This window comes from Podarcis bocagei (genome assembly GCF_964188305.1).
Source record: "Podarcis bocagei genome assembly, chromosome: 2".
Classification (NCBI taxonomy): Eukaryota; Metazoa; Chordata; class Lepidosauria; order Squamata; family Lacertidae; genus Podarcis; species Podarcis bocagei.
Window position 1 is genome coordinate 48,100,711 of NC_138126.1, and position 26,559 is coordinate 48,127,269.

The 26,559-nt window shown below is 40.3% G+C and overlaps 1 protein-coding gene across 1 annotated transcript; it reads right to left on the reverse strand.

Moving 5' to 3' along the window:
• Positions 1-439: 439 nt before the first annotated feature.
• IP6K2 (inositol hexakisphosphate kinase 2) lies at positions 440-25,633 on the reverse strand. The gene is made up of 6 exons (XM_081184284.1): positions 25,475-25,633; positions 9,183-9,478; positions 6,869-7,091; positions 5,671-5,846; positions 3,409-3,584; positions 440-1,223 (listed from the first exon to the last, which is right to left on the reverse strand). The coding sequence occupies exons 2-6, from the start codon at positions 9,382-9,384 to the stop codon at positions 726-728; spliced, it is 1,275 nt and encodes a 424-aa protein (XP_081040410.1). The 5' UTR covers positions 9,385-9,478; positions 25,475-25,633; the 3' UTR covers positions 440-725.
• Positions 25,634-26,559: the final 926 nt, after the last annotated feature.

The following is a 26,559-nucleotide window of genomic DNA, read 5'->3' on the forward strand; positions in this document are numbered from 1 at the left end:
TTAAAGCAGGCATGAGACATCTCATATATCTGTTGATTGTTGGGATCAACTGGGTGCTTTTAATTAGTTTATTAAGGCTCTGCAAAAGGTTTCACCATTTGCAGGCAAGGCTTATGGACGCCTCCAGAAAGGCCACCAATCGCTTTTGGAGGGAGTAGTGCAGACTCCAGCAACATGGGCTTCCTGATGTGTTCCTCCAACACCTACTCTCCACCAAGGAAATCCTACTTGTAGGTAGTTCCACTTGTTCTGGTTCTACTATTTGTGGGTGAGTCTAATATTAGGAATACACTAGGATAGCTTCTTAAAAATAAATATTTCACTTTATGAAAAAGATGTGAAGGGAAGATCTGTCCACCTTAACCAAGGGATAATAATCTGCTTGTTTTAACAAAATGACCAAAAACATCCCAGGTCCTTGGAAAGAGAACATTATCACTTACAATGAACAAAAAGATTTTATTGGTATATATACACACAGGAATAACAGAGGTATTTGAATAATCAAATATGGAATGTTCACGAGAGTTAAAATAAATAATAAAGATACCCAGATGTGTCAGTGCTAACTCTAGCACCACTAAAAGGAAATGCCCGAACAGCTTTGACTCTGATGGGGCCATCCCAACAGAGTCTGTACAGGTTGCTACCACCAGAAAGTGGTCAATATTTCTGGAATACAAAGAGTCACTATAGTGCTTTCTACTGCTTTGCATTCTAAATGTTTATTCACTGCTTTCATCTCTTATTTCTTTAATAATAACTATTAAGTTTTGAAGTCCAAAAACATAACCCGTGTCTTGGCCCTCATGCACCACGCTATCTTCTCCGTAGTACCTGCAAGTTGTATGGGCAAAGTCTATCATTCGAACATCAACTGAGCTAACAGTAGGCTTATAGGCATATGCGCCTGCCGATTCATCTGAAGACTCCTCTGAAAGGCCTTCAAGGTCTTCTGGATCAGAGTCCACAGCTACCTCTTGTAATTCCTTTCCATCATAAATGATGAGCAAAGAACTGGAGTAAAAGCGGTAAGATTCCTGTTTCTCCAAGACTGATTTTAATTCAGTCAGTTTCTTTAGAACAGGTTCAAAGAGTTCTCTTCGCAGGTATTTCCCATTATGAAAGAACTGGTAAAGTGCTTCTTTAAATCCTTGGACCGAAAGCTTCCTTCCATGGTATTTATTCATAAACATTAACTGGCCAGAACCTGGCTGATAAACCTGTAGAAAATACAAGGCAAGAAAAGGACTTGTTAGCACTGAATGAAACAGTAACTTTGAATTAAAACCATCAAAAAATTATATGCTTCAGAAGAGAAGGAAAACTTTTCAAAAGTCTTCTGATATAGCTGAAGGAAGTCAGAGGTGGAATATTCTAACTGCCAAATCATTCATATATAACACGTTTTAATTCCAAAGCAGATTCTTAAGGTGTATATTATTGTTTTTCCATTGATGAAATAAGACCATGGAATTTAAGTAGGATTAGAAATTTACTTGGCCACTATTTAAAAAGTCAAGTTACAACATGCATAATGGCATTTGGTAACTCAGGCCAATAACAGCAGTATCATGCCTATGCTTGTTAATTCATTTTGAAAAGCTACTGGTGGCAATCTCATGAAGGGGAAAATGGCCCTTTAAATAAAATTATTGTGTATGTCTACATCACAGAAGAAATCAACAGCTTGAAGCATATAACTGAGACAATGAAAATATATTTTAACACACCATAACAAATCATATTAGTATCTGCTAAAATGGTAGCAAAGATTAATGAGTCAGTCCTTGAAGACTAAACTGAAATGACGGTACAAGCTGGCCCTCAAATGGATAAAAATTAAGCATGGTGACTAAAACTAGGATCTCTAAAAGCAGAAAGAATGAACTAAGAAACTACTGGAGCAATATCCTGCAGCCTGAAATAAGGAAAGGGACTATGAATACCACGTTTATACCTTCCAAGCATCATTTGCAAAGGAGATGCTGCTGTTAAAGGGAAAGCACAGAGATGTTTACCACTAAAAGTAACAAAGGAAAGGAAAAGTGGGATAGGTGACCTCTTCTAGTTGTACAGAAAGATGAAAAGTTCCTCTCTCATAGTAGTCATTCCATCAAACCAAGCTTGCATAAAATGATGAATAGAGCCAGCAGAGAAGCAAGGAGCCCTAACTATTTTTATTGTCCATACTGCCCCATTCACTTGCATCTTTCACTTACAGGGAATAACTAAACAGCCAGGCAGAACAGCTAACTGCTACCACCTACTCTACCTCTGGACAGTGAAAACACCTGCAGTGAAGGGAATAAAGTGCACACGGCTAGGCAACTTCCACCCAGATGTCAGTCCTTCTGAGCAATATGCTGTGATCAAAGTCAATGTGAACAGCCACAATGATCCAAAGGGAAAAGAAGCAGCTTCAATGTAATTTTATTTATTTACTTTTAAATTGCAAGGTGTCTTAGAAATCTTTCCAGAATGAAAGGTGAAACAAACAAACAAACAAACAAACAAACACCCTAATAAATAGTAACAGCTTGCCTTACAGTTACAATCATGTTATTTGTGAAAGGAGCCTTACTTTGGCTGTTTTTATGAAGTGTGCACACTACAAAGACTTGGTGCAGACTAACACAAAAAATCCTTAATAAAAACTATTTTTTTTAAAAAAAAAGCAAGGGTGCAGCCTATTAGTATCGTAAATAATTTGCAGTTTATCTGCATTCAAATTTAGTCTTTCAGGACTCCAGGACAGAATCTGCACTTAAAATAAATAAATCTGCTAGTACGGGAGGGAAGAGAATGTATTGCTAGAGAGGATTTTTGAGTGCATGCTTCACTCCATGCACATGCATGTGGAAACGAACTCTATGTGATCATCTCCCATATTGGATTTCTTAACCAAGGACAGCCTGATGGTTAAATAGCAAATTCCATGCATGGTGAGAGAAAGGCACAGTGGCTCACTTTCTCCGCTCTTGATAAGGAAGAGCATTGCTCTCAAGTGGCCCATCCGCCTGATTACAGTGATACTGCCACGTTCTGGAGCTTTCTTCAGCAAGATGGTGAATAAAATGTAAAATTTCTCAGCTGGAAAAGTAGGAAGTGGGAAGGTTACAAAATTGCCTAAAATGAGTAACACCACTGAATTTTTTTGAATTAGAGAAAATGAGGACACCATTCTTAAATTGCCAGAAATATATAATGAAAAATGTACAGTGCCACTGCACTTAATTCTACTATTTGATGACAACTGTAATCAGTAGCTCACAAAATTCAGAACAGTGCAATGCTTGCCTAAGGAAAGCCAGAATTTTTCCACTTGAAGAAAACGCAAATAGAAATTGGTTTCACTCACAGTCTAACAAGCAGAAAGTATTCATTCCTGCTCTTTCTGAAACTCACCTGCATACCACAAACTCGGACTCCTATAACTGCTGAAGTGCTCTGCTGACACTTCCGGATCTGATTCGCCTTCTTTTCTTCAGATGCATCATCTCCATGCTGCCGGGTTCCCATCTTGAGATCTAACACACAAGGCACCTCATAACGCGAGGTTAGGTTTTCCAGTAAGATAAATTCTGTTTAGTTAAGGAAAGCTCAGAAGAACTGTGACCAAAATTACTCTTATACTTGAAGCCGAAATAAAGAAATGTCCCAACCAATAATTAAAATTCTCAGTGTTGCCCCTATTATTAGAACTTGTACAACTTCACTATTAATGACTGGCATTTTAAACTCATTGTTATCCACCTTTCACTACAAGGTCTCAGGGCAGGATACGAACATTCAATAAAACATATTAAATACCTTACTTGGAACACAGAGTTTACTATAGTGCAAAGGAAGGGGAACAACCCAATCTAAAATTACTCATCATCTGCTCCCAGATGACCAATGAAGAGTCTGATAATGGTGCCAGGTAGAGTGATGACCCCTTTGCCATGGGGAAGGAGTTCCATAACTGGGCATATTTGGGGGGGGGGTAAACTACAGAGAAGGTCCCCACAATACCACTACCTCTCGAGCCTCAAATAGTAGTGCTCCCCCAGCAAGGCCTCCCCTGCTGATACAGGCAGGTCTGTATCATAAAATGCTTTGTTTTCCACAAACCAAAGAAAAGCATTGTTCTCTGAGATGGACATTTAGGACAGAATCTATGAAACAATCAATTTGGCTTCAGCAAGCTTTTGCTCTGACACATAACTCAGGTATAACCTTGGATAAACTATTCAGCTGCTCTTCTCAACTGTATAAAAATATTATAAACTATCCCAATCAGATATTGATGATAAGTTATCAATATTTCAGACAACTCCATCAGAAAATTTCTCTACAAGGCTTGTGCAGAGAACCTGCATATTTTCACTGAACATTTTTCAGTGTTCTAAGGGTTTAATGTCCCCCTGAAAAAAACCCATTAGCAGTTCTTATACAGTGGTACCTCGGGTTACAGACGCTTCAGGTTACAGACTCCGCTAACCCAGAAATAGTACCTCACATTAAGAACTTTGCTTCAGGATGAGAAGAGAAAACGTGCGGCAGCAGCGGGAGGCCCCATTAGCTAAAGTGGTACCTCAGGTTAAGAACAGTTTCAGGTTAAGAACGGACCTCCAGAATGAATTAAGTTCTTAACCTCAGGTACCACTGTACATTCATTTCCAGAAGCATACAGTAAATAGGCTACTTAAAGGCAAAATACAGCCAAACATCATCATTGTGCCACATCAGAGAACCAGCAGCACATTTATTATTTTTGGCACACAGACCCCCTTATCTATTTGCCTCCGATGGCAATCACAGAATGTCAAGGTGTCTACAAGCCACTCCCTGTAGACTGTATCTATATGATTTAGGGAAGTGGGTTTACGTGTAGCACACGAGCTCTTTATATACACAAAGAATATGTGTTAAACATGATCTCCCTCTATCAGATATTCTACTGGAAATACAAAGTAGAGAAGAACAGACAGTAAGCTGCTGGCTCTGTCATTTAAGATAGCATTATTTTTCTCCTTACAACTGAACAAAAAAATATACATACTTCTTTGCTCCGATTAAAAAAGCAAAGCAAGATACATTTGAACTTGTGAGATTAAGCCCTCTGGTGCCATTTGAGGAAAGAATGCTGGTGGTTCCAACATAAAGAAACAGCAGAACTTTACTTCACTGGGTCTATCCACTAATTAAAGCATGAGGTTCCATATATAAAAATTAGATGTGCACTAAGGAATATCTTGGTTTAAAGGCACATCTGTACTCATACCACTATCAGCACAGATCACCCCTCAACAGAATGTACTGGCTTAGAGGTAGATTGACTTGGACTGCAGCATGACCAACATTGTTCCTTACATAATACAGACAACAGCACTACCATCAATATCCTCCACCAACTGCAGAGATTACACATCAATTGTGGGCTACTGTAAAGGTAAATGGTCTGCAGATTTATGTAGCATCAGCCTAAGAACTATGTGAGAGCCTGAATTCCAACAGCAGAAAATAGTACATTGTAGTCACTTCCATCAGCCAATGCTGAGAAACACAAATTTGGTCTAAAAGTTCCAGTTTGAGTGACTTGTCACATTTGATATTTAACTATTCAGTTCCTACGATAATGTGGTTCTTGTTCAGTTGTCATACATTTATTTGCACAAAGGATACTATATTGATTCCGATGTTTTGCATTTTCCTTCATTCGCTTTAACTGCTGCTGATGACATTTCATACTCCAAGGATTATGGTGTTTAAACTGAGAACTGACATTTCCTTTTTTCTCCACACTGTAATACAGCACTTCAGATTTCTTCAGCAATTCGAATTCTTCCTCTAACTTATGGCTGAAAAATAAGAACCAAACCTTAGTATTAGTGGTCAAGTGGAAGTATCCTAGCCTTTCAAAAATCATTTGAAAATATTTGTGCTCTGCTAGCCTTCACTTGTGCATTGCTTACAACTAGCCTATTTCACAATGATTTTTAAACTGAAAAGTGGTATCCACTATCTTTCTTATATTAACCAAGTAATTTGTCCCATGGTTTCTCAGTCAAGCCTTCACCCATGTTTTTAAAAGAGTACTGGCATCCGATTAGCACTGATTCTAGTCCACAAAAGCCACCGTATTTTTTGCTCTATAAGACTCACTTTTTCCCTCCTAAAAAGTAAGGGGAAATGTGTATGTGCCTTATGGAGCGAATGCAGGCTGCGCAGCTATCCCAGAAGCCAGAACAGCAAGAGGGTTGCTGCTTTCACTGCGTAGCGATCCCTCTTGCTGTTCTGGCTTCTGAGATTCAGAATATTTTTTTTCTTGTTTTCCTCCTCCAAAAACTAGGTGCGTCTTATAGAGCGAAAAATATGGTAAATAAGTGCCTTGTTTGTAAGGTGCCACAATATTTTTGATTGCTTTTGAAGCATCAGCCTAACATGGCCTCTTATATATATATTTGAAGAGCATTATTTAACAGTTGCCACAGTTTATAACTTTCAAGATTCAAATGACACCATGTTCCAGATATTCTTCTCCTACTGAAAATGCCTCAATCTAATCCTGAAATCAATCAAATTAAATATATTGTAGGCCTGAAAAACTAGAATTTCAGAGCTCCTTACTTAAATTTGAAAAATGACTTTCTAGGCACAAAAATGTGCAGTATACAACCCTATCCAGTTTTACCACACTAAGTCTGTAGTTTTATACGGTTATCTATAAGGAAACCCATTAAATACAATGGGAACTGCTTCCAAGTAAAAATGCTTAGGATTGCACTGCTTTTTTTTTTTTTTTTGGTAATTCATGAGACTTGAGTGTACACAGAAGAATCATGTTATTAGCTTTTGCTTTGCTTACTCTTTTTTTAGTTACCTTTTCATTTTCTCTTCTTTTCGGTGCTGTCGAACCCACTCCTTAGTTAACTTTTCATTTTCTAGCAATACAGTCTTTTTATTAGTCCACCGTAACAATTTATTTTTAGGTTCACATTCAGAATTATCTAGGCTTTCCAAGTTATCATGGTCCCCATTTAATGGATATGCTATTAGACACAGGTTTCCGTCTTCATCCTCTTCAAAGCTTACCGATACCACACCTTCAGAGGAAAAATAAGATATACAGTTAACATTAAAGAAATGAGAAGCATATACAGCTTACAACACAACATAATTTTGCACTAAGAATATAGCAACTTTGGTTTTTCTCTTACCCCAGTCCTTAGTTTTTTATCCTGCCACAGGCCAAAACTCATCTGTCAACCTAACAAATATCAAAACATCTAGACAAAGTGACACCTCACAGAGAAGACAATTTATCATGAAGACAACACATTAATGATACAGGAGATTCTTCTCGTGAGCAGAATCACATAGGAATCAAATAATAACAGGAGACGTTTTCAATTATTGAAAATTTTTATTATTTTCTTTTTTAAAAAATCTGACTTATCTGTCCCTAAAAGAGATGTAAAACATTGTATATTTACATCTTGCAGTGAAATGTGCCCTGCACAGAAACACCAAAAGCTTTAAGTTTTGCTTAACAGCAAAGCTAAAAGCACTTATCCAAACAAATGGCTTTCAGGAGGGTTAATAGATTCCAGGGAAAAGGAAAGGCTTGCAAGAGCAGAGCAAAACAAGAACAACATCACACATTACAACAGACAACTAATTCAAAGGGTTCCACTTAGAATCACCACGTTTAATTTTACAATTTTTATTTTCCTTGGGGGAATATATTTTATTGATTTCAGTTATGTAGCAGTCTTGCAAAGGAAATAACAAAATGAAGTACAAAACAAATTTGACTGAGATACATCAAAACATGGTGAACTTTGAAAGCATTTTTGCTTCCTCATCTCAGAGTCTCTAGAGCATTGTCTTATGTTTTGAGAGTCTTAGAGGAAAGTTCTGACAGCGCCATATAGGAATGCTATGGCAGAAGTTGTAACAACTGGCTGAATGGGGCTTTTTTTCCTCAGTCCTCTCTCTTTATCCTGAAATCAATCAATCTGTACATTCTTGCCGCTCATCACTAGAGTTCTTGGCGAGAGACTGGCACTTCTGAGCAGGGCAGGCAGCTCTGGGACCTACAGTAGCAAGGGTAGGGAGTGCGGAAGCTCTGACTGACAGTCCTGCTGCCCACACAGGAAAGAGCTACAGGAAAGGGGGGGAAGCCAGCTAGAAAATGGCCTTTGACTTTATCCTGGAAAAAACAACAGAGATGGACCAAATGAGGCCCCCGCTTACCCCTGAATCCCTCCCACACATCTCCAAAAGAGAAAAACCACATATGCTAGTACAATTTATTACATTCTATCAAACATTTATAAAGTACATTTTCATCTATTCATTCCAAAAGCTTGTAATGAGAAGTTTTCAAATGTTTCAGTAAGCGTGCACATCATATAGCAATACAACTAAGAGACATCTCTTAGTCTTTTAATTGGTGAAATAGTGGTTGCTTTATTCAGTGAATAAATATAATACAATGTAAAAAGGTAATCAGATTTTTAAAATTCGGGTATCTTTAATTAAATTCCAGTAGTACCTCATTCAAAGTTAAAAGTTTTGGTCAACTAATGCAATGCTAAGAACTGGAATATCTACTCCCACATACCATCTGAGACAGTCTCTTCAACGGTATTTCACCTTTTGCCTACCTAATGACCGCATTTTTTCCCCATCTCCTTAAGGGCAAAAACAAGCTGAATATGTTTTAACAGTAAATTTTAACTTCCCTGCTGTGCTGACCAAATTGTTAGAGGTAGAAAAGAATCCAAAGAGCCACAATAAACTTCTGTAAGACAAGCAAATCTTATCCAGTTTATTTTTTGTTTTGTTTTAAAAAGTGCACACACACACATACAAATCAGAAAGAAGCAGCACATTATTACTGAAAACATTTACAAGCTATTATCAATATACTTACCTACCTGTGCCTAAGGCCGATCTATAGGCTATCATCAGCAGAGTTGTTCTACTCTAATGCTGTTATGCAGCCCAAAGACCCACTGGCAAGCATCTCCACCCTGTATCTCCACAGCCTGGCTCAGACAATATCAAAATGCATGAAAAGAAATCCCCTAAAATCTCTTCAGCATAAGAGACTTTAGAGACAAAACAGCACATTTGGATTTACAAAAGGAATAAAAAAGCCCAACCCCCTTCTAAGGTTGATAACATACCTTCATACTGAGGAGTGAATTTACGCATTTCTGTAGGAAGGGTCTCATAGAACAGGTGTTCTCGCTGGATAAGGGGCTTACAGATGGTCTTGTCATTAAACCGGAGGACACAGGAGTGACCTCCAACCTGATGAACAAAAGGCTCTAGCAGGACGCCTTTGGAATAGTGCTCCACTTCCATAGCTCCAAATGCCGGGCTCATCCTTGTAGCACATTAGACACACCAATGTGGCAGTTGTGAAGGCGGCTCACACAGAGATCGCTTCTCCAGTATATGTTTATTCCCGCTAGAAAGTCTATGGAAACAGAAGAAAATCCCTTTTCGTTTAGCAACGTTGTCTGAAAGAGCACAAATAACAGATTCTTTCGCAACCGAGAGCGAGAGAAAGAGAAGTGAAACTCTCCGCTATGAAGCAGAAACTGAAAAGAGCCAACAAGCTCTAAGCACTGAGACAAACAGGAGTGAGGTCATACCATAATCTGCATACCACGCCTCTCACAATTTTAGCCAATTGGGATTAGCACACAGCTACTAGGCGTGCCTATTACAAAGGAGCAGGGAGAATGTCAATGCAGAAAGTGGAAGGGGGAGAAGCACTCGCACTGTTTCTCTTGGCTGTTCAAATCTGCTAACCCTTGCAGCATTTTATTATCAGCACAATAGTCCACAGGGCAAAACTGTAGATAAATGACGCATTTCCACTCTTTTCTCTATATCATATTACGGATACCCATCTAGCCTTCTAAAGCCTGTCGTAGATAGAACATGCAAATAACACTGTTTCCATTTGATGCTTCCTTTCTTTTAGTCTGCATGCATACATACACACACTATTTATTACTATTCATTTTAAAAAGAAAGAGCCTGGCCACAACCTAAACTAGCCTTTGAAAAGAGTTCCTCAACACCATTTTGAACTCCCCAGGTAATAAAGGAGTTTGAAATTTAGCTTTTTGAGCTTTTTTAAAAGAGGGGTCCCAGAAGAATAAACACAAGCATTTTCCATTTAATTATTATTAGGTGAGTTTGTATTTTTGCACTTTAACTCAAAGGTTCTCAGGATGGTACTTAACAATATATTAAAATATACAAATCCATTTAAAAACATATAAACAGCAAATATAAAATGAATCAGAATGTCAAATTAGCTTTTTGAACTCAAGAGTTTAAAGAAAAGCTTTAGACTTCTGAGAGCAGCTTCCAAAAAGAGAACTGAAAAGAATTCATGTTCAGAAAACTGTGCATACATAGATCACATAAATAGACAGAAATTCACATTCCCCCTGATTTGTAAAACACATCAATACCTATCGTGCATATTTCCATAAAAATAGTATGTTCAGCATTGCTTGTTTTATGCTTAGCAACCTTATCTCCAACTTAAACAGGAGGATAATCTTAAAAGTTTACTCTGTATCTACATATGTTTTTCTCCTTATAAGATGACAAACATTATATCGTACAGAATTAGAGTGGTCTTCAAGACTGAGGATCACACATTTAGAAGCTCAATGGTCTATTTTGATCATCTTGAAAATGAAAAGCAGAGATGAGCTAAATCCTATTAGCAAATATAGCAAAGGTCTAATATAGTTTAGTCTTTAAGATTTGTAGCTAAAAATAATGTGACCACTGGTTCTCCCATAAAGAGTGTTACATGAACAATCATGCAGCTAATTCTGAGAGACCACAAAGTGTTCTAGGTCGCAGACTTATTTTTAGATAGACCCAAGTACAGGATCACAGTGCAAAGCTGTGCAAAGCATGTCATCTTAGAAATAAATCCCAGAATTCAAAGATCCTTGCTTCCAAGTAGGTGTGCACAAAATTTATCTTAAAAATTAAATGGCAATGGATTGCAGAAACAAACAACTCTTTTTTATAAAAATTGATAAATTTCTAGAAGTGTATGTGTGCACATGCACAAACATACACAGACACACAGAAGGATTTTAAACAATAGATGTGTATGTGATACTGATAATATTGAACTTATTAGCACTGAGGATACTTAATTCTTTTTAAGATACATTTCAGGTCATTTTCAAATTTTGTGCATTGTTTTGTTGTTTGCTGCCGTCGGTAGAGTGAACAGAAATTTAACAAATGCTTGCTGGACCATAACAATATTATCATCAGGAACACTACCCAGTGAAAATACAATGTAATCCACACTTAAAAAAATATTTTAAGCTCAATAACTTCATACCTGTGATACTACAGAAGATAAGCAATGCGTATACCTAATGTTAACTCTTAATGGCTTACTGGTGTGAAGCACATTCTGACTACCTAACTACTATTGCATCCAGTCCATTTCTGCAACACACTTCTATCCAGAAGATGGCACTATTTTTCCAGTTCCAATGAATTACTCCACGATAGCAATACCCTCAGATAAAGATGCATCCAATGATCACCTACTCCGGGTGAGATGCATTGGGTTGTATTCCTACTCAGAATAGACACTGAGTCTATTTTTGAAATATGGCAACCCTAGCTTACTTCCAAATAAACAAGCTATTGAAATCATGACAATACATTCAAGAAATTTTGCTCTGTCACCATAACAGAAAATGCATGCATGTGTGCAAACACATAAAGACTTTGTCAAAATAATCTCTGCAACCTCTGATCCTCACAGAAAAATGTATTTGCTACAGATTTCACCTGATACGCAAACGTATGCCGCTCTCCACTCTTCCCCAGCGAGCTCATTAATTTTTCAAGCGCTTTCACAACTTGTTTTCTTTCATATATGTTCAGAGCAGTCCACAGAGGATGCTGAACCGTGTGTATTTACAAAACTGCATTCTCTTGGGTATCACCCAGGACATGATTCAACAGGCCCCACCTTCAAACATGAGCATGAAAGCTGTCTCTCATACAGGGGCATGCATAATATTCCAGTATTATGCAACAGAATCTTGCTTTTGTTCTTCATGCATTGGTAACCTCCTGCTTACACTACAGAAAAACATTTCCTATTAACATGCCCTTGAAAATGGATTTGAAAAGCATCACAATTAGTCCAGATGTTGCAGTCCCTTATTTACTGATGTGCATTAAAGCAGTTGTGACTTCATTGGTTGTCTTTTTACTTCAAAGCACAACTCATAGGTGCTGCTTTTTTAAAATTTAACTTTGAAGTCCTAAACTGCCTGTGTCTTGCATACCGCACCACAGAGCATTTTCTCATACATACTTCCTCACATAATATCTGGCATGGGCTCTACACCTTTTCACATGCTGTCAAGATCTAGAAGTGGAGCTGGCCCTTCTCTGGCATCTACTCTTTGGAATAGTCTTCTCTGGGAGAGAAGACATCAGCATCAATATCACCTCTCTTCCTTGAATCCTCCCCATTGGGTAGATGACAGTAGATCACACACACCTGAGAGGGAGAGGGGAAAAGCAGCTGGAGCAGGCCCTGAAGTAGTCTTTGCCTCCCTTCCCTGGAATTTTACTTGTGATTACATTATTGTTCCCATACCAGAGAATGATGCCTTATAGTGAGCATATGGTGAAGCAAGAGATCTAAATCACAGGCTTCACAATTCATAACTTGTGTGTTTAACCACTTCACTAAGTTTTCATGGTTCATGGTTTTATTTACTGCACATTTTCAATCTAGAGACTGTGTTACCTATACTGATCTTGCTGGTCAGAAGTCCATGTGTAAGCTAAGAGGGATTAAAAACAGTCCCTGTGGGGCTTGCAGCATACTTGACATTTAAAAAACCTGTCTGAATGCAGTTCAAGGCAATCCTAGGCTACTAGGTGTCCCTAGGCAAAGTTTTGTTATGTACAGCTTTCCAATGATCCATTCCTGCTTTAGATCAAGGTAACAACAGCATCTTTATTCTTCACACTTCCACCCCAAACAGGATTTTATGTCTTTTCCCTCATAATACCATTTATATAACTCTAAAGGAAAAGCGTTTTAACTCCTGCTAAATCTTCTGAGTATAAAACATAAAGTATTTTAATTATTAACAATCTTCCCCAAGAACATAATATCCTACTTAAATATTGAGATGTAGAAAATGACCCATGTGCCTGGGAACATGGAGTTCAATTACTGAAATACAACAAATGCTTTTGTTTTGGCAATAGCCTTTCTAAAAGTCTCCTTCCCCCCCCCCCAAAAAAATGGCTAACTCTCTCTACTTCATTTTCATTATTTCTGCTCTCTCATTTCTGTCTAACTACAAGTTATGCCCTTAATGAAAAAAATCTTAAGTATTTATTAAACTATCTAGAAAATTATCCAAAATACTGGCTATGCACAGTCTCGAGCATTCAGCGTTTAACTAAATGCATCCTTGAAATAAAAAACCTAGAATAAACATTGGGTGTTGATATGAATGGAGCCATTAATAGTCACTACTTTAAAAAGAGTAAAGGGAATCTGAATTGAGGTGGGAATTTTTAAAGTTTAAAATTTGCAAAACTCTTGCTTTTCCCAATGAGCAAGCCACGTGAGTGAAACTCCTTCACATCAGTCTCCTACCGTCCCTCTCTTTGTTGGCAGACTCTTCACAATACCAAATTGCCTATCTCCCCTCCCTCACTCAATTATTTTGCTTAAATGAACAGACTACCTACTTCTCATCAAGGAAGAGACTGGATGTTGAGGATCAGAAAGTTCCCTGGTACTTGGGACACCTACAATAAATATTTTCCAGCTACTTCTTACAATGATTTTCTTGCCCTACTAGACTAATATGTTCTGGTTTTTCTCTACACATGGAAGTTCCTCCTGAGAAGCTGAGAATGCAGTTTATTCCCAAAGTCATTCCCTTTCATTTCATATGAACCAGGAATAATCCTCCGGCTTTACGCTCACAATTGCTAGAATTACCATTCCACACATAAACCTGCTTTGGGAGAGGCGAGAAATCCATCCATAATACTTTTATCTATCCTTTTGTCCAAAGGATCAGGGCAGTAGAAGTGAATAGCCTCACAGCCGCCCCAGTCCCCAGAAGACATCTCTAGTCACCTTCACGGGATACCAAGAACAGCAGAACATTTCAATGTCCCCATTCCTAGCTTCACAAGGAGCAAAAAGTAAGTACTGACTTAACAGGGAGCCCACATTATCTAGATATATTTTGTTTCAGAAAGTTTAGTTTTTCTAGTTTTAGAGATCAAAATATATGCTAAATACCAACAGACTTCCAACACTGGATTTAATAACTGGATGGAAATCCTACTTCAAGTCCTATCACTGCATTCATTACGTCAGTACCAGCAGCATTATGTATGAATGGAAATTTTTCAAGAGGTTAATAAAGCAGAGCTCCCATAAGAAATCAGCATCAGCAGCAGGGATGGAAGCAAAGTTTCTCTTGAGAGAGAAAATACAAACAAGTAAAGCAAGAACACAATGATGCAACAGTGCAAAGAACAAAAAGAGGTCAAGAGAAAATAGAACTGTTTATTACATACTTGCCAAAAAAGCTTATTTTTGAGGCAGGACTATTTCAACTATTTAAAAGCATGTGATCCTTAAATCTCCTTGATGGAAGTTAAATCTAAAATTAAGCATCACATCTTAACCACGGAAAATGGTGAAAGTTTTATTATCAGTCTAGAACACACACATCTGAAATAAAATGTCACAGTAGGGATGAATGCTGTTTGGTGGCTTGCAATTCAAAAGAACAAGATCAGCAGAAATGTAAGTATTTTTTGCATAATATTAATCAAAATAAAAGTCACAGTAGATAGAAATGATTGCCTCTGAAAGTATTGTAGAACTAAAACCTACACTGGGGTTAATAATAATTAGGCTTCACGCATCATTAGCTGTACAAATGGAGAGGGGCAAAAAGAGGAAGGGCTTCGTCATGCTGATTGCTGGACTCATAATTGGGGCAAGGGAGGGGGAGAAATCAGCTCCTTAACTTCTTCAACAACCAAATGGCACATAAGCTTTAATACATTATCATTTTAATTACAAAATGATCCCCTCTTATATAAAGAAAGATGAATTATTAAAAATAACACCAAAAAAGGTCAAATATTTTCCTTGTTAAAACTTTTAAAAGTAATTTCAGGAGATCTATGACCATATCATGATTACGCTGCTCAGCTTTTATTTCCATTGTACTCTCACAGGACACCTGCAGTCAGCAAAGGACATGCAAACAACATAGTTAAGTAAATGCAAGGTGAAACCTTTAAAGAGCAGTGTATCAGTCTAGAAAACTGCAAGATCACATTAAAGGCAAGAGGGCAATGCCTCCTCTACTATCTAATTTATAAACCTTACATGTAGATATTACAAGAACTGACCATATTTGGTAAATGACAAGAAACGTGAATTCAGACAAGACAACCTCAGATGAATTTTGTGAAAATGTGAGAACAAATAAATAGTATTTCACATTTCTGACAAACACAGGTAATGTCACTATTCTGTGACATTTGTTAGGGTTATGATGCAGCTTTAACTATTGCACACGAATCCATGCATGCACAGAGCCGTTAAATGAACAACGATACAGTGGGTGAGGGGGGAGCTCTGGCCTTCCAGATAATGTTGGATTGCAACCTTCAGTCAGCATGGCTAATTGTCAGGGTTGATGGGAGTTACAGTCCAACAACTATTTGAAGGGCTGCAGATTTCCCATGCACCTGTTGTACAAGATCAGGGTAAAATAAAGTAAAAGCTCCTCTATGATATAGCTGATTTATTAATTGCATTGCAAGCCAATGCACATTGTGTAGCTGACCAAAAAAATAATAATAATCTGTAGAAGATCCAGTTTAGCATCACTGCATGTTGCACGAGAGATTAAAATTTTCCATTGCAGGTTAAGTTTTTTTCCACTGTTCCCATGTTTTCTTTCACTTCTCCTCTTTAAAGGTTATTGGATTTTGAAACAATGCAGGAGTAGGGTGTGGACTCCGTATCTGAACTGAATGTCAGAAGTTTGTCACTTAATAAATTATACATTTTAAAACATACCATACTGGACTTTATTTAGTAGCATCTAATCAATTTCGATTTATCTAGCAAAATATTTCTTCAAAAATTTGCTTTCCTCTTCTAGCACAAACTATACAAAATACCAAGACACAAAATGACTTGGTTAAAATTGTCTGTAATTTGATTAAATAACACAGCTTGGACACACTTTTAAAATATGAGGATCCCCCAACCCAACAAACACTCACCCTATTGGACCCCCCCCCCCAAAAAAAAAAATCATTCAAACAAAATGTAGCCTTAAGGTTTTGGAAAGATGCTTGCTTGTTGTGTGTTGGTTGGTTCTGTCTGCAATGTCCAGATTCTTTCTATTATGAGTTGCCATAATGAGTGTACATCTACTTGCATTAGAAAGAATGCAATACAGTGGTACCTTGGTTCCTGAACAGCTTAGGTGTTGAACAAATCGGCTCCTGAATGCAGCAAACCCAGAAATGTTACAATTTGCGAACGTTTTTTGGAAGCCAAACGTCCGACACAGCTTCCGCTTGAGTGCAGGAAGCTCCTGCAGCCAATCGGAAGCCACGCCTTGGTTTCTAAACTGTTCTGGGAGTCGAACGGACTCCCGGGACGGATTAAGTTCAAGAACCAAGGTACCACTGTATATGTGATAACAACAACAGAATACATTCAGTTAACATTATTGTTTGTGAATCTAACTGATGGCCCATCATCCCTGTTGCAATCAATACATATTGAAATTAATCAATCTTCTGCTTTAACCATCTAACAGGGGCAAGGTCCAAAGTGGCAAACAGCCACAGGAGAGGGGAGACAGAAATACATGTGCCCAGCCTATTTCTACTATGTCTCAGGCCATGCCTAGCAAGGAGAAAATAGCTCCCATGAACACCTAGGGGAAGGGGAAAAGAAAGCACAAAAGAAGTATGGACAAGTCCAGGTAGGCATAGTTAAATCCAACCTGAATAGATACTTGTAGATACTTATTAAACAGTTGTCACAAGTAAACTATATATTTTTAATTAAAAATCAAGCCCTATTAAGACTGGTACAAAAAGTAACCAGACAGAACTGGAAAATCTGAAAAACAAGGTAATGATTAAGTTTGCTATTGTTTTCAATACCCTTGTTAGAATGACATTAGAATACCTGCCAGGCAATTCACCAGAATGTAGTTATTCTGTGTGATTTTATTATATATATATATATATTTCAATGGTAGGACCACATCCTTATTCTTACTTACACCTCTTGAAATAATTCCAATATATGGCACCTTACAGTTTTACTCATTTACAGCCCTACTGTGACTCATTTCCTGTTAACTTCTAGTGATTGCTTCTACTAGTCACAGCAGTTTGCTACTGATTTAAATACTATTCAATGGGCCCACAAACAACACATAATATACATACGTGATTGGGACCTGAGGCACGCAACCGAAAAATAAACACAGTAGAACCTTGGTTTTTGAACGTAATCCATTCCGGAAGTCCGTTCAACTTCCAAAACGTTCAAAAACCAAGGATCAAAGGGCTGTCAGCAAGTTCAATGGGGAAAATTGAGAAACGCGCCTCAGAAGTGATCCAACTTCCGAGATCCGTTTGAAAACAGAAGCATTCACTTTCGGGTTTTCGGTGTTTGGCTTCTGAGATGTTCGGCAGCCGAGACGTTCGGAAACCGAGGTTTGACTGTACTGTATTTCTCCATGTATAAGATGCCCCTATGTATAAGATCTCTATTTTTTTAACCCAAAATTAAGAAATCAGTATTTAAAACATGAAAACGGGCAACTTTTTTTTCATTTAGAGTGCCAGGGAGAGTTTTTTTGGGGAGACTGCCTTCAAGCCCAGGCAGAAAGTGCCCAGGATCAAAACAGGCAGGCAAGAGAGGGGGAAGAGAGGGGGCCTGTCCATTGCCCTCCCGCGCTTTGCAGCCTAAGCTTCAACCTGCCCGATCCTGCTCTGAATGAAGACCGCGGCAGCAGCGCCCAGGTCCTGGTTTCAGAGCCACCAGAGCTGGGAGCAATCGAGGAGTGCTCGCAGCCAACCGCATATCCTTGTACAGGGCAATGTGAAGCAGGTGGGCACTGGAGCCAGAGAAGCCACCCCCTCCCCTCCCCAAAATAACACCTTCAGTGTGGATTGGCAGCCGCACAGCTTAAGTCACGAAACTTTGGAACTTTGGAAGGTCAGCTGAAAGATTAGGAAGGCGGGCAGAGTAGAGTCTTCCAGACAGGGCGACGAGGCGTCCTCTTCAGTGTCGCACTAGAGGGGCTTCTACAGGATACCTCGTGACGCTTGAGCTCCATGCACCAGGCTCACTCCTGGCTGAGGGGGAAATAGTGCCTCTGAGCATTAGCAAAGCGCCTTTCCCCACAGTGTAGCCTGAAAGCAGTCAAGCTTTCCAACCCTGCCCCACATTCACATTCTGTGTATAAGATGACCCCCAATTCTTGACTGAAAAAAATCAGCAAAAAACATTGTCTTATACACGAAAAAATATAATAAATGGGGAGAAACCAGTTATGGAAATACCGTATTTTTTGCTCTAGAAGACTCACTTTTTCCCTCCTAAAAATTAAGGGGAAATGTGTCTGCGTCTTATGGAGCGAATGCAGGCTGCGCAGCTATCACAGAAGCCAGCACAGCAAGAGGGATTGCTGCTTTCACTGCGCAGTGATCCCTCTTGCTGTTCTGGCTTCTGAGATTCAGAATATATTTTTTCTTGTTTTCCTCCTCCAAAAACTAGGTGCTTCTTGTGGTCTGGTGCGTCTTATAGAGCGAAAAATACAGTAGCTCTTTGAGCCCTCCAGTCTCTAGGAAGGAGGCAGGAAGGCTCTTGAAGCATCCCAGTTCCAGGTTAGCAAGGCAGAGGGCAAGGTCCGCTCCAGACAGGTAGGGATGGTCACACAGGAGGGTAGTTCCAGGGGTTGCTGGCTTTGTATAGAGATTTACAACTAATGGAAGGCAGTACATAAAGTGGCTTGTACCACCAGTTACAGAGCCATCTGCTTAAGAAAAAAAGTCCTAATTTGCCTGAAAAAATAATGACACAGTCAGACCTCCTTATAAAGAGAACAGCAAAGGACTCTAATATAACTTTATTTTGTGCTCCAGCCTATCTTCACAGCCCTAGTTGGGTGATTCCCTCATGAATTTGACATGTGATAAGCTTATTACCTCTGCCATCATGCCACCCACTCTTTGCCATATGCATATTGAGGGGAAACATCTGTAGAGGAGATCCTATGTGTGTAGGTTTTCCCCCTCCCGCCCTGCAGCCAGGGGGGCCTGGCTTAATAGACTACAGTATAGTGTAAGCATAACTTTTATATGCGCTGGGAAACAAAAAGCATTGGGTGTCTTGCTTTATTGTGATATTCACTTTATTGCGGTGGTCTGGAACCAAACCCACAATTCTCCGTGGTATGTAGTTCTTATATTGACTAGCTGGAAAAAGAGTTTAGGGACACGAGAAGCTTGATGAAACTGGTCCTTTCAGCAGAGCTGGCAGAAAGACACAGCGTCTTTTCTCTTGCTGTTGGAATGACTGCTGCCAGTTAAAGGAGAGTAGGTCTGGTGGAGCTGGGTTTTTCAGGCATAACTGATGGACTGGCCCTGCTTCCCACTATCTCTCACTGTTGCAGCCTGCTGGAATGGAATGTGTGTGCACCATCTTTTAAAACTACTCTGAATGCTTTTGAATGGGTGTAACACATAAGCTCAAGGTCTCATTTCCCAAAAAGTTGCTACTGCTGTAATTTGTGACCAGCCATAGCACTGTCAGGTCTTCCCACCAACATCAAATACAAGCTCTTGAATTTCCTACTTCTTGGGATGGGGCTGTAGAACAAGGAGTACTTAGAAGTTATGTGCGGCACCAATGCTTTATTTTTCCACAGAAAAAAGTTCATTAAGAAGAATTAATGGATGCCAACTGAAAATACAATATAATGCAAACTTGGCAGTTTCATTTCAAAGTTTTTAGCTTTCTTTACTAAACACAAACATGGAAAATTTAATCATTCTCTATGGCAAGTGTGAAGAACTCTTTTCAGTCTGAGAGCCACATTCCCTTCTGGACAAGCTAGTGGGGTAGGGTCAGACAACAAAGTAGGCAGTACTATTAAAAGTTAGTTTCACATTCAAATCATGCAACTACAAAGTCACTTGGATGCCTTAGACAAGCCTCCATTGTACAAGTGAAATATGGAACTAATAATACAGTACTGATCAATCTTAGAGAGCTGTAGTTGTTAGGATTACTGAAATAATATATAAGGTGTGTTTTAAGATGAATACAATTGTAGAGTGTAGTAGCCATGACATAAATGCCCATTCAAGGACAGTCTCACATAGTAAACAATCCTTATTGGGGGGAGGAACTGTAGCTCAGGGCACATACTTTTGATGAAAAGGGTGCCATATCAAACTGATATCATTAGTGTAAAAACAAATCAAGTAGCAAGTAGGGCACCACTGCCAGTCAAAGTAGTAGGCAATACTGGCCTCAACTGATAAATTGTCTGACCCAGCTTAATGTTCCTATTACCAAAGCACTCACACTGATCAAAATGCCTTTGGTTTCCAAAAGGGATGGAAGATGGCATGCTGAATATTAACTGAGAAGAAGCATAAGTGTCTATAACAAATATCAGTTGGGCATCCAGAAGTTAGGCTGCTTCTAGGATCCTAGGCTATGTACCTCACCTTTCACAGCATGTATAATTTCATCCATCATGTTACATACATGCTAGTTCAGCAGGTCCACTACAATAACAACTTCAGTGCTTTCTGATTCAGCATTGTTTATTCTATAAATGGCACCACTGGAAGACATAATCTGGAATTCTGAAATGTAGTGCAATTGGTATGTTGATGACACACAGCTCTATCTCTCATTCCATCCTCTAACCACAGAGAAGTTGTGAAAACTCTGACTTGGTATCTGGAGTCAGTCTTGGCATGGATGGGAGCAAACAAAATGATCCTTAATCCAGGCAATGACAGAACTCCATCTGAAGGACTAAGTATGAAGTCTGGGGGTACTCCTGAAACTAATCAGATTATGTAAGCAGGCAAGAGTGCCTTTTACCAGTTTTGTCTAGTTGTGGTCTTACTTAGAAAGCATGGATTTGACTCGTTACTCATGCACTAGTCATATTCATAAATCACAGTAATCATCTGGGCTGGTGCAACATTGTCTATGTGTGGCTGCTTTCAGAATTTTAAAAGTGCAATTGGTACAAAGTGTATTTGCCAGAATGTTAGTTAGTGTGTGGGACATAAAACATTGATATTATATCAACTACATCTTTTTCTGGCCTCAAATTAAAGTGTTGCTTTTAGTCTTTAAAACCCTCAGTGGCATGGGACCACTTCCATCTACATGAATGCGCTCATTCCTTAAGAATGGTTTCAGGGGCTCTACTCTCCAGTTCATTGGAAATATGGCTGGTGGGTATCAGGTACAGGGCCTTCTCACTGATGGTGCCAGTTCCAAAATACCCTCCTGGGGAGATTGGACAGGCTCTACTTCATCTCACTTTAGATTCTGTGAAACTTTTTATACAGACATCTACACTACTACCTTGCCCATTCCAAATAAATGTCGTCGTACCTTGTGAGTGTTCCAATTTTCGAACCCTCTTTTGGAAGCCGAACGTCTGACGGGGCTTCCACAGCTTCTGATTGGCTGCAGGAGCTTCCTGCAGCCAATCAGAAGCCATGCTTTAGTTTCCGAACATTTCGGAAGTTGAACAGACTTCCGGAACAGATTCCGTTCGATTTCCGAGGTACAACTGTAAAGGGGTGCTAAAGTTATCTCTAGTTGAAATATGGCATCCTAGTCAAAACAGATATGCATCATTTTATTTATAAAGTATTTAGCAAGCTGGTTGCAATGGATAGCAGAGGCATTAGTCTCTCCAATCCAAGTAATTCAGCTAAATGGATTATGAAAATGCAAGGGGGTCATACAGCCATCTGTGTCATCACCACCATCTCCAATGGGCTCTATGCTTTGTGAGGGGGATGAGGGATCCCTTCACTGGCCATCAGTGTTCAAAATCAGCCAGGTGCGTTTTGTGACAGGCGTAGGTCCAGTTGCAACTACATATAAATCTCTGGATACCAGGCTCACAACTGGCATCTCCATCTGGCTGGCCCCTCCAGCTTTCTTAAGAAGGTAAGCAGAAAAGCTTATTTATTGCATTTATATCCCACCTTTTCCTCCAAGGTGTACATAGTTTACTCCCCTCCTCAGTTAATACCCACAAACACTTTGTGAGATAGGTTAGGAGGCTATGACTGGCCCAAGATCATCCAGAAAGCTTCATGACTGTGTGGGGATTTGAATCCTGATCTCCCAAGCCCTAGTCCTACACTCTAACCACTACACCACACTGGCTTCCTAGAGTACTTCTACTATGGGGAAGCTATATAAATTAAGTAGGTAAATAAATATGGGGGAAACAGTCTGAAATATTTTCATTGAAGCTTGAATTTGTTTTGTTCTGGATTGTATTAGTTGACGTTTTAATATGTTGTTAACCACTTTGAGATTTTTCTCTTTAAAATATAAAGCAGTATAGAAATGAAAAAAAATTGTAATAAAAAACCACACTGAGGAAAAAGACATCTAGACATTCCATTTTGACAACAGTAACCTAGGTTTAAGGCACCATTTGGCGATTAGCTTATATATCTGAGTTTCCTAACACTGCCCAAATCCCACTTTTAATAATATCCCTATTTGTAGAAACTACTACTTTTTGCTTCCTAGTGAAGTCAACGGTTAAAAGATGGTGGGATGTCTTGTAGTTTCACCCCATCCATCAACAAGATCTCTATCTTTACTCCCTTAAACATGCAAGGGAAGGATCACTGGTGGCTATGAAGTGACTGGCAGACAGCTATAAGATCTTGGCTCTCACATGCCAAACATCCCCAATGACTGTGGGGAACTCACATAAGTAAATTTGGATTATGTAAATACTTCACCTCAAGCAACAGAGTACTGCCCCTTACTGGCAAAAGGGGTGTAAACAACCAAAACAATCCAGTTAACTAAGATGTCAATAGCATTTATTATAAATTGACTACGTGCAATATATCTCCATTAATTTCATTTATAAATCCTAAATCGGGGACTGAGAACCTGTGGCCCTCCAGATGTTGGAACTTCAGCTTCCATCAGCCCCAGGCAGCACAGTCAATGGTAACGGATGGCAGGAGTTGTAGTACAACATCTGGAAGGCTACAGGTTACCTACCCCTATCCTAAATAAGCCAATTTATGTCCAGCTTGTCCTTCTATATCATACCTTATCACGTATCAGAAGAATGTGGAAAATATGGTGACATGGCTAATGTAATGATGGTTGACAGTTTGTTGTCTAGAAACTGAAGGATCACTCATAACTGATGGGAAATAACCACTCCTGCTCACTGCACAATGGAGCCTTGAAGTAATCACTGGTGACTTAAGCTGTTTTCACTATAACCATCTGGTGAGAAGGTTGACATCTTTTGTCAATGATTAAGATATGGTAGCCATCTTCATGTATTTTGGATAATTCTGTACCAGGATGTAAACTGGGAAGCTTTGGAAAGCTATTAAAGTTGATGTGGTACAGATAATAATCCACATCTCCTCAAGAGGCAATGGACCACCATATGCATTTCTATCAACATTCCAGAATCTCCAAAGCTTCCTGCAGCCTCCTTGGCAAGCTACTTCACTGGTTGCCTTCTGGTTACAACTTTGTTCACATAACATTTCAACTAACTTTCAACATGACTGCTAGCAATCACTGAACTTCTTCCATGTGTGTTCTGTTTTACCTACATTTTTGCACACTTTTGAGCAATTTGCTCTGAAAAAGCATTCTAATTAAATGTTAAGAGCTTTGGAAGAAGTTATTTGGGTAGATACTGACTTACTATTAGCCATGTTAATAATATGCCAACCACAGCAAGTCTGTAGGGCATGGTGTGCTATAAAATCAGGCTGAAACAGAAGAAAATTACATCAGAAATATAGAACACTAAGACGGTGTCATGCGCATGTCAAAACAACCACAGTACCACAGGCTGCTGCTAATATTTTTTCAGGGCAATAAAAGGTCTTTCAACACACAGTGTACTGCCTGGGAAGAAGTCAATTAGACATTAAATTAAATAGCTAATATGTTACTACAATGTAAGACCAAGATGTTCCAAATTCATGATACAAATCTCATACAAATACACCAGGCAGGTGCAACATGTGGAGAAAGGGGAAAAAAACACAGGAGAGCATATACAAGTACCTGGTTAGTCATCCAGTGTTATTTCAAAATTGCAGAGTAACAATGAGTCATGCATTTCCCATCACAATAAAAGCTTTAAACCACACCCACCCAGAAGTTCAAAGTACCTCACCATTTTATGACCTCCTGGCCCTATGCGAAAGGTTTTCTAACCCTGCGTACACCTTCCGATAAGGGAAAGATAAAGGAAAGAGAAATCTCACCCAAGGAGAGAAGGATGACGATTCAAGTGTTAAAACAAACCCAACATAAAAGTGCATGTATAATAAAAAACGCAATAAAGGGGGAGGGTTTGAAATGTTCGCAGCAATTTTCTCCTCCTGCCCACCCCCGCCCGACCATTTTCAGTTTGGATGGCCGGTGATGCGGGCCCACATCACAAGCCAAACGCAACATAGAGGGCGAGAGAGAGGTGCTCAGCTATACCGAGCGGCAAACCAATTCCTGCCGGGTAGAAAGTGGGGAGGGGGGGATTGCAGAGAGACAAACGAGGGGGGGGGTCCCACATCATATGCGCTGGTACTGGGATGTGTGGGGTTTGAGGGGGCAGGTAGGGGGCACCTCAAAGGCTTCGTTTCCTCATCCTACCCCTCTCCTAGAAGCATCCCTTGGAAACTGCAAGCCTCCCTCTAAGTCCGCTGCCTCCAACGACGCTGCCACGACGGGGCTTTGGGGGTTTCAACGGCTACAGGAGCCGCAAGAGCTTGTTACCTCAGGCGGGTTGCCCGAGGACGACGGGAGAAAGCAACGTGGTGCCGGGGGAGAGCGAGAGGGTGCGGATGTGGCAACCGGCTCCACCCGCAGGGAGAAGGGGCGGAAGATGGGGGCCCTGCCCCCCAGCCGCCGGCTCTTCTCAAGCCGGCATGGAAGGGACCTTTGGGCTCCTATCCCGAGATGGGATGAGACTCCTCGGCTCCTCCTCACACCTTGAGACACCCAAGGGTGGGAACCATAATGCTGGTGGTGATGATAATAATAATAATAATACAGTAATAAAAAAACGAGAGGTGCGGTTACCTGCCAAATAGCTCCCCGCCAGCAGCGGCTTCGACTCTTTTGTTTCTCAGAGGCCAAAATGGCGGCGCCGAGCGGGGCGGCCCTTCCCCCGCTGGCAGAGGGTAGGCTCCGCCCCGTGCATCTCCATTGGCTCTGACGGAGCAAGCCTCTGCTGATTGGGGGAGTTAAGGGAGCCAGGCTCTGTTGCTAGGGGAGCCGAGGCGGGCGGCAAGGCACCGTGCGCCGCGTGATGATGGGGGCGGCGGTGGGGAACAGTTAGGATGGGGACAAGGATGGGGAGGGAGGAGGAGCGCGGACTGGGCAGCGAGCGGGGAGCCAAATGTGGGCAGAGACCACTAAAAGGCAGCGGGTGGCGGGGAGCTCTTCCTTATAAATAGGCGGAAACCTCGCTTAAGCTCAGCTTATGTGCCAGCTTTGCTTGGGTCCCTTGAGTTGTTGAAGTCGCTTCCCGCTCCAGAACATCAAGGCGTCACAGAACTTTAGCACGCGCCTTTCTCCCGCGCGGTTTTTATTCGGCAACCTGTCCAGCTTTGGGCGACCTGGTTGTCGTGCGTTAAAGGACTTTCACCACAACAAGCTTGTGATGGGTCTTTAGTCTTCCCTCAGCAACACTGGAGGGGCAGCAGCATACCGTACTCTGTGTGGCGGTCGCTTGCTCTATCATGGACTGCCCTGGGCCGGTTTTGGTCCCCCCCCCCCCCATATGCCTTTGTTGCTGGTTAGGAATCACACCGTCTGTGCAGCACAGACCTCAGTATCTTTACACAGAAGTAAAGGCCGAGGGTCCCTGAGCAAGAAGGATTTGTGGGGTCGGGTGGAGATTGGACACTGGTTCACTTCAACCCACCTAACAAGGCTGGGAAAAGCAGCGTGTTTGATTTGCGACGTGAGCGCTTCCATTTAACAAAAGAGATTGTTTCCACAGTAAGAAAAGCAGTTCTTGTTTTTAAAAAATGGTGACCATAGACAGTAACAGCCTGTCTTGTTTGGCCGCCTGAGGCAAAACGTAAAGGTGCTGCACTGCACGCGTTCCACCCACCTACCCACCCCTTGCTGCCTCTGCTGAAGCTTCGCTGGGGTTGCAA

Excerpts from the sequence above, each read along its gene's own strand:
- IP6K2 (XM_081184284.1), bottom strand. The coding sequence starts at position 9,384 with ATGAGCCCGGCATTTGGAGCTATGGAAGTGGAGCACTATTCCAAAGGC. Across the intron at positions 5,847-6,868 it reads AAAGAAGAGAAAATGAAAAG|CCATAAGTTAGAGGAAGAAT; the intron begins GTAACTAAAAAA and ends CTTATTTTTCAG. Across the intron at positions 3,585-5,670 it reads AAAACATCGGAATCAATATA|AATTTATCTTACTGGAAAAC; the intron begins GTATCCTTTGTG and ends TTAACTAAACAG.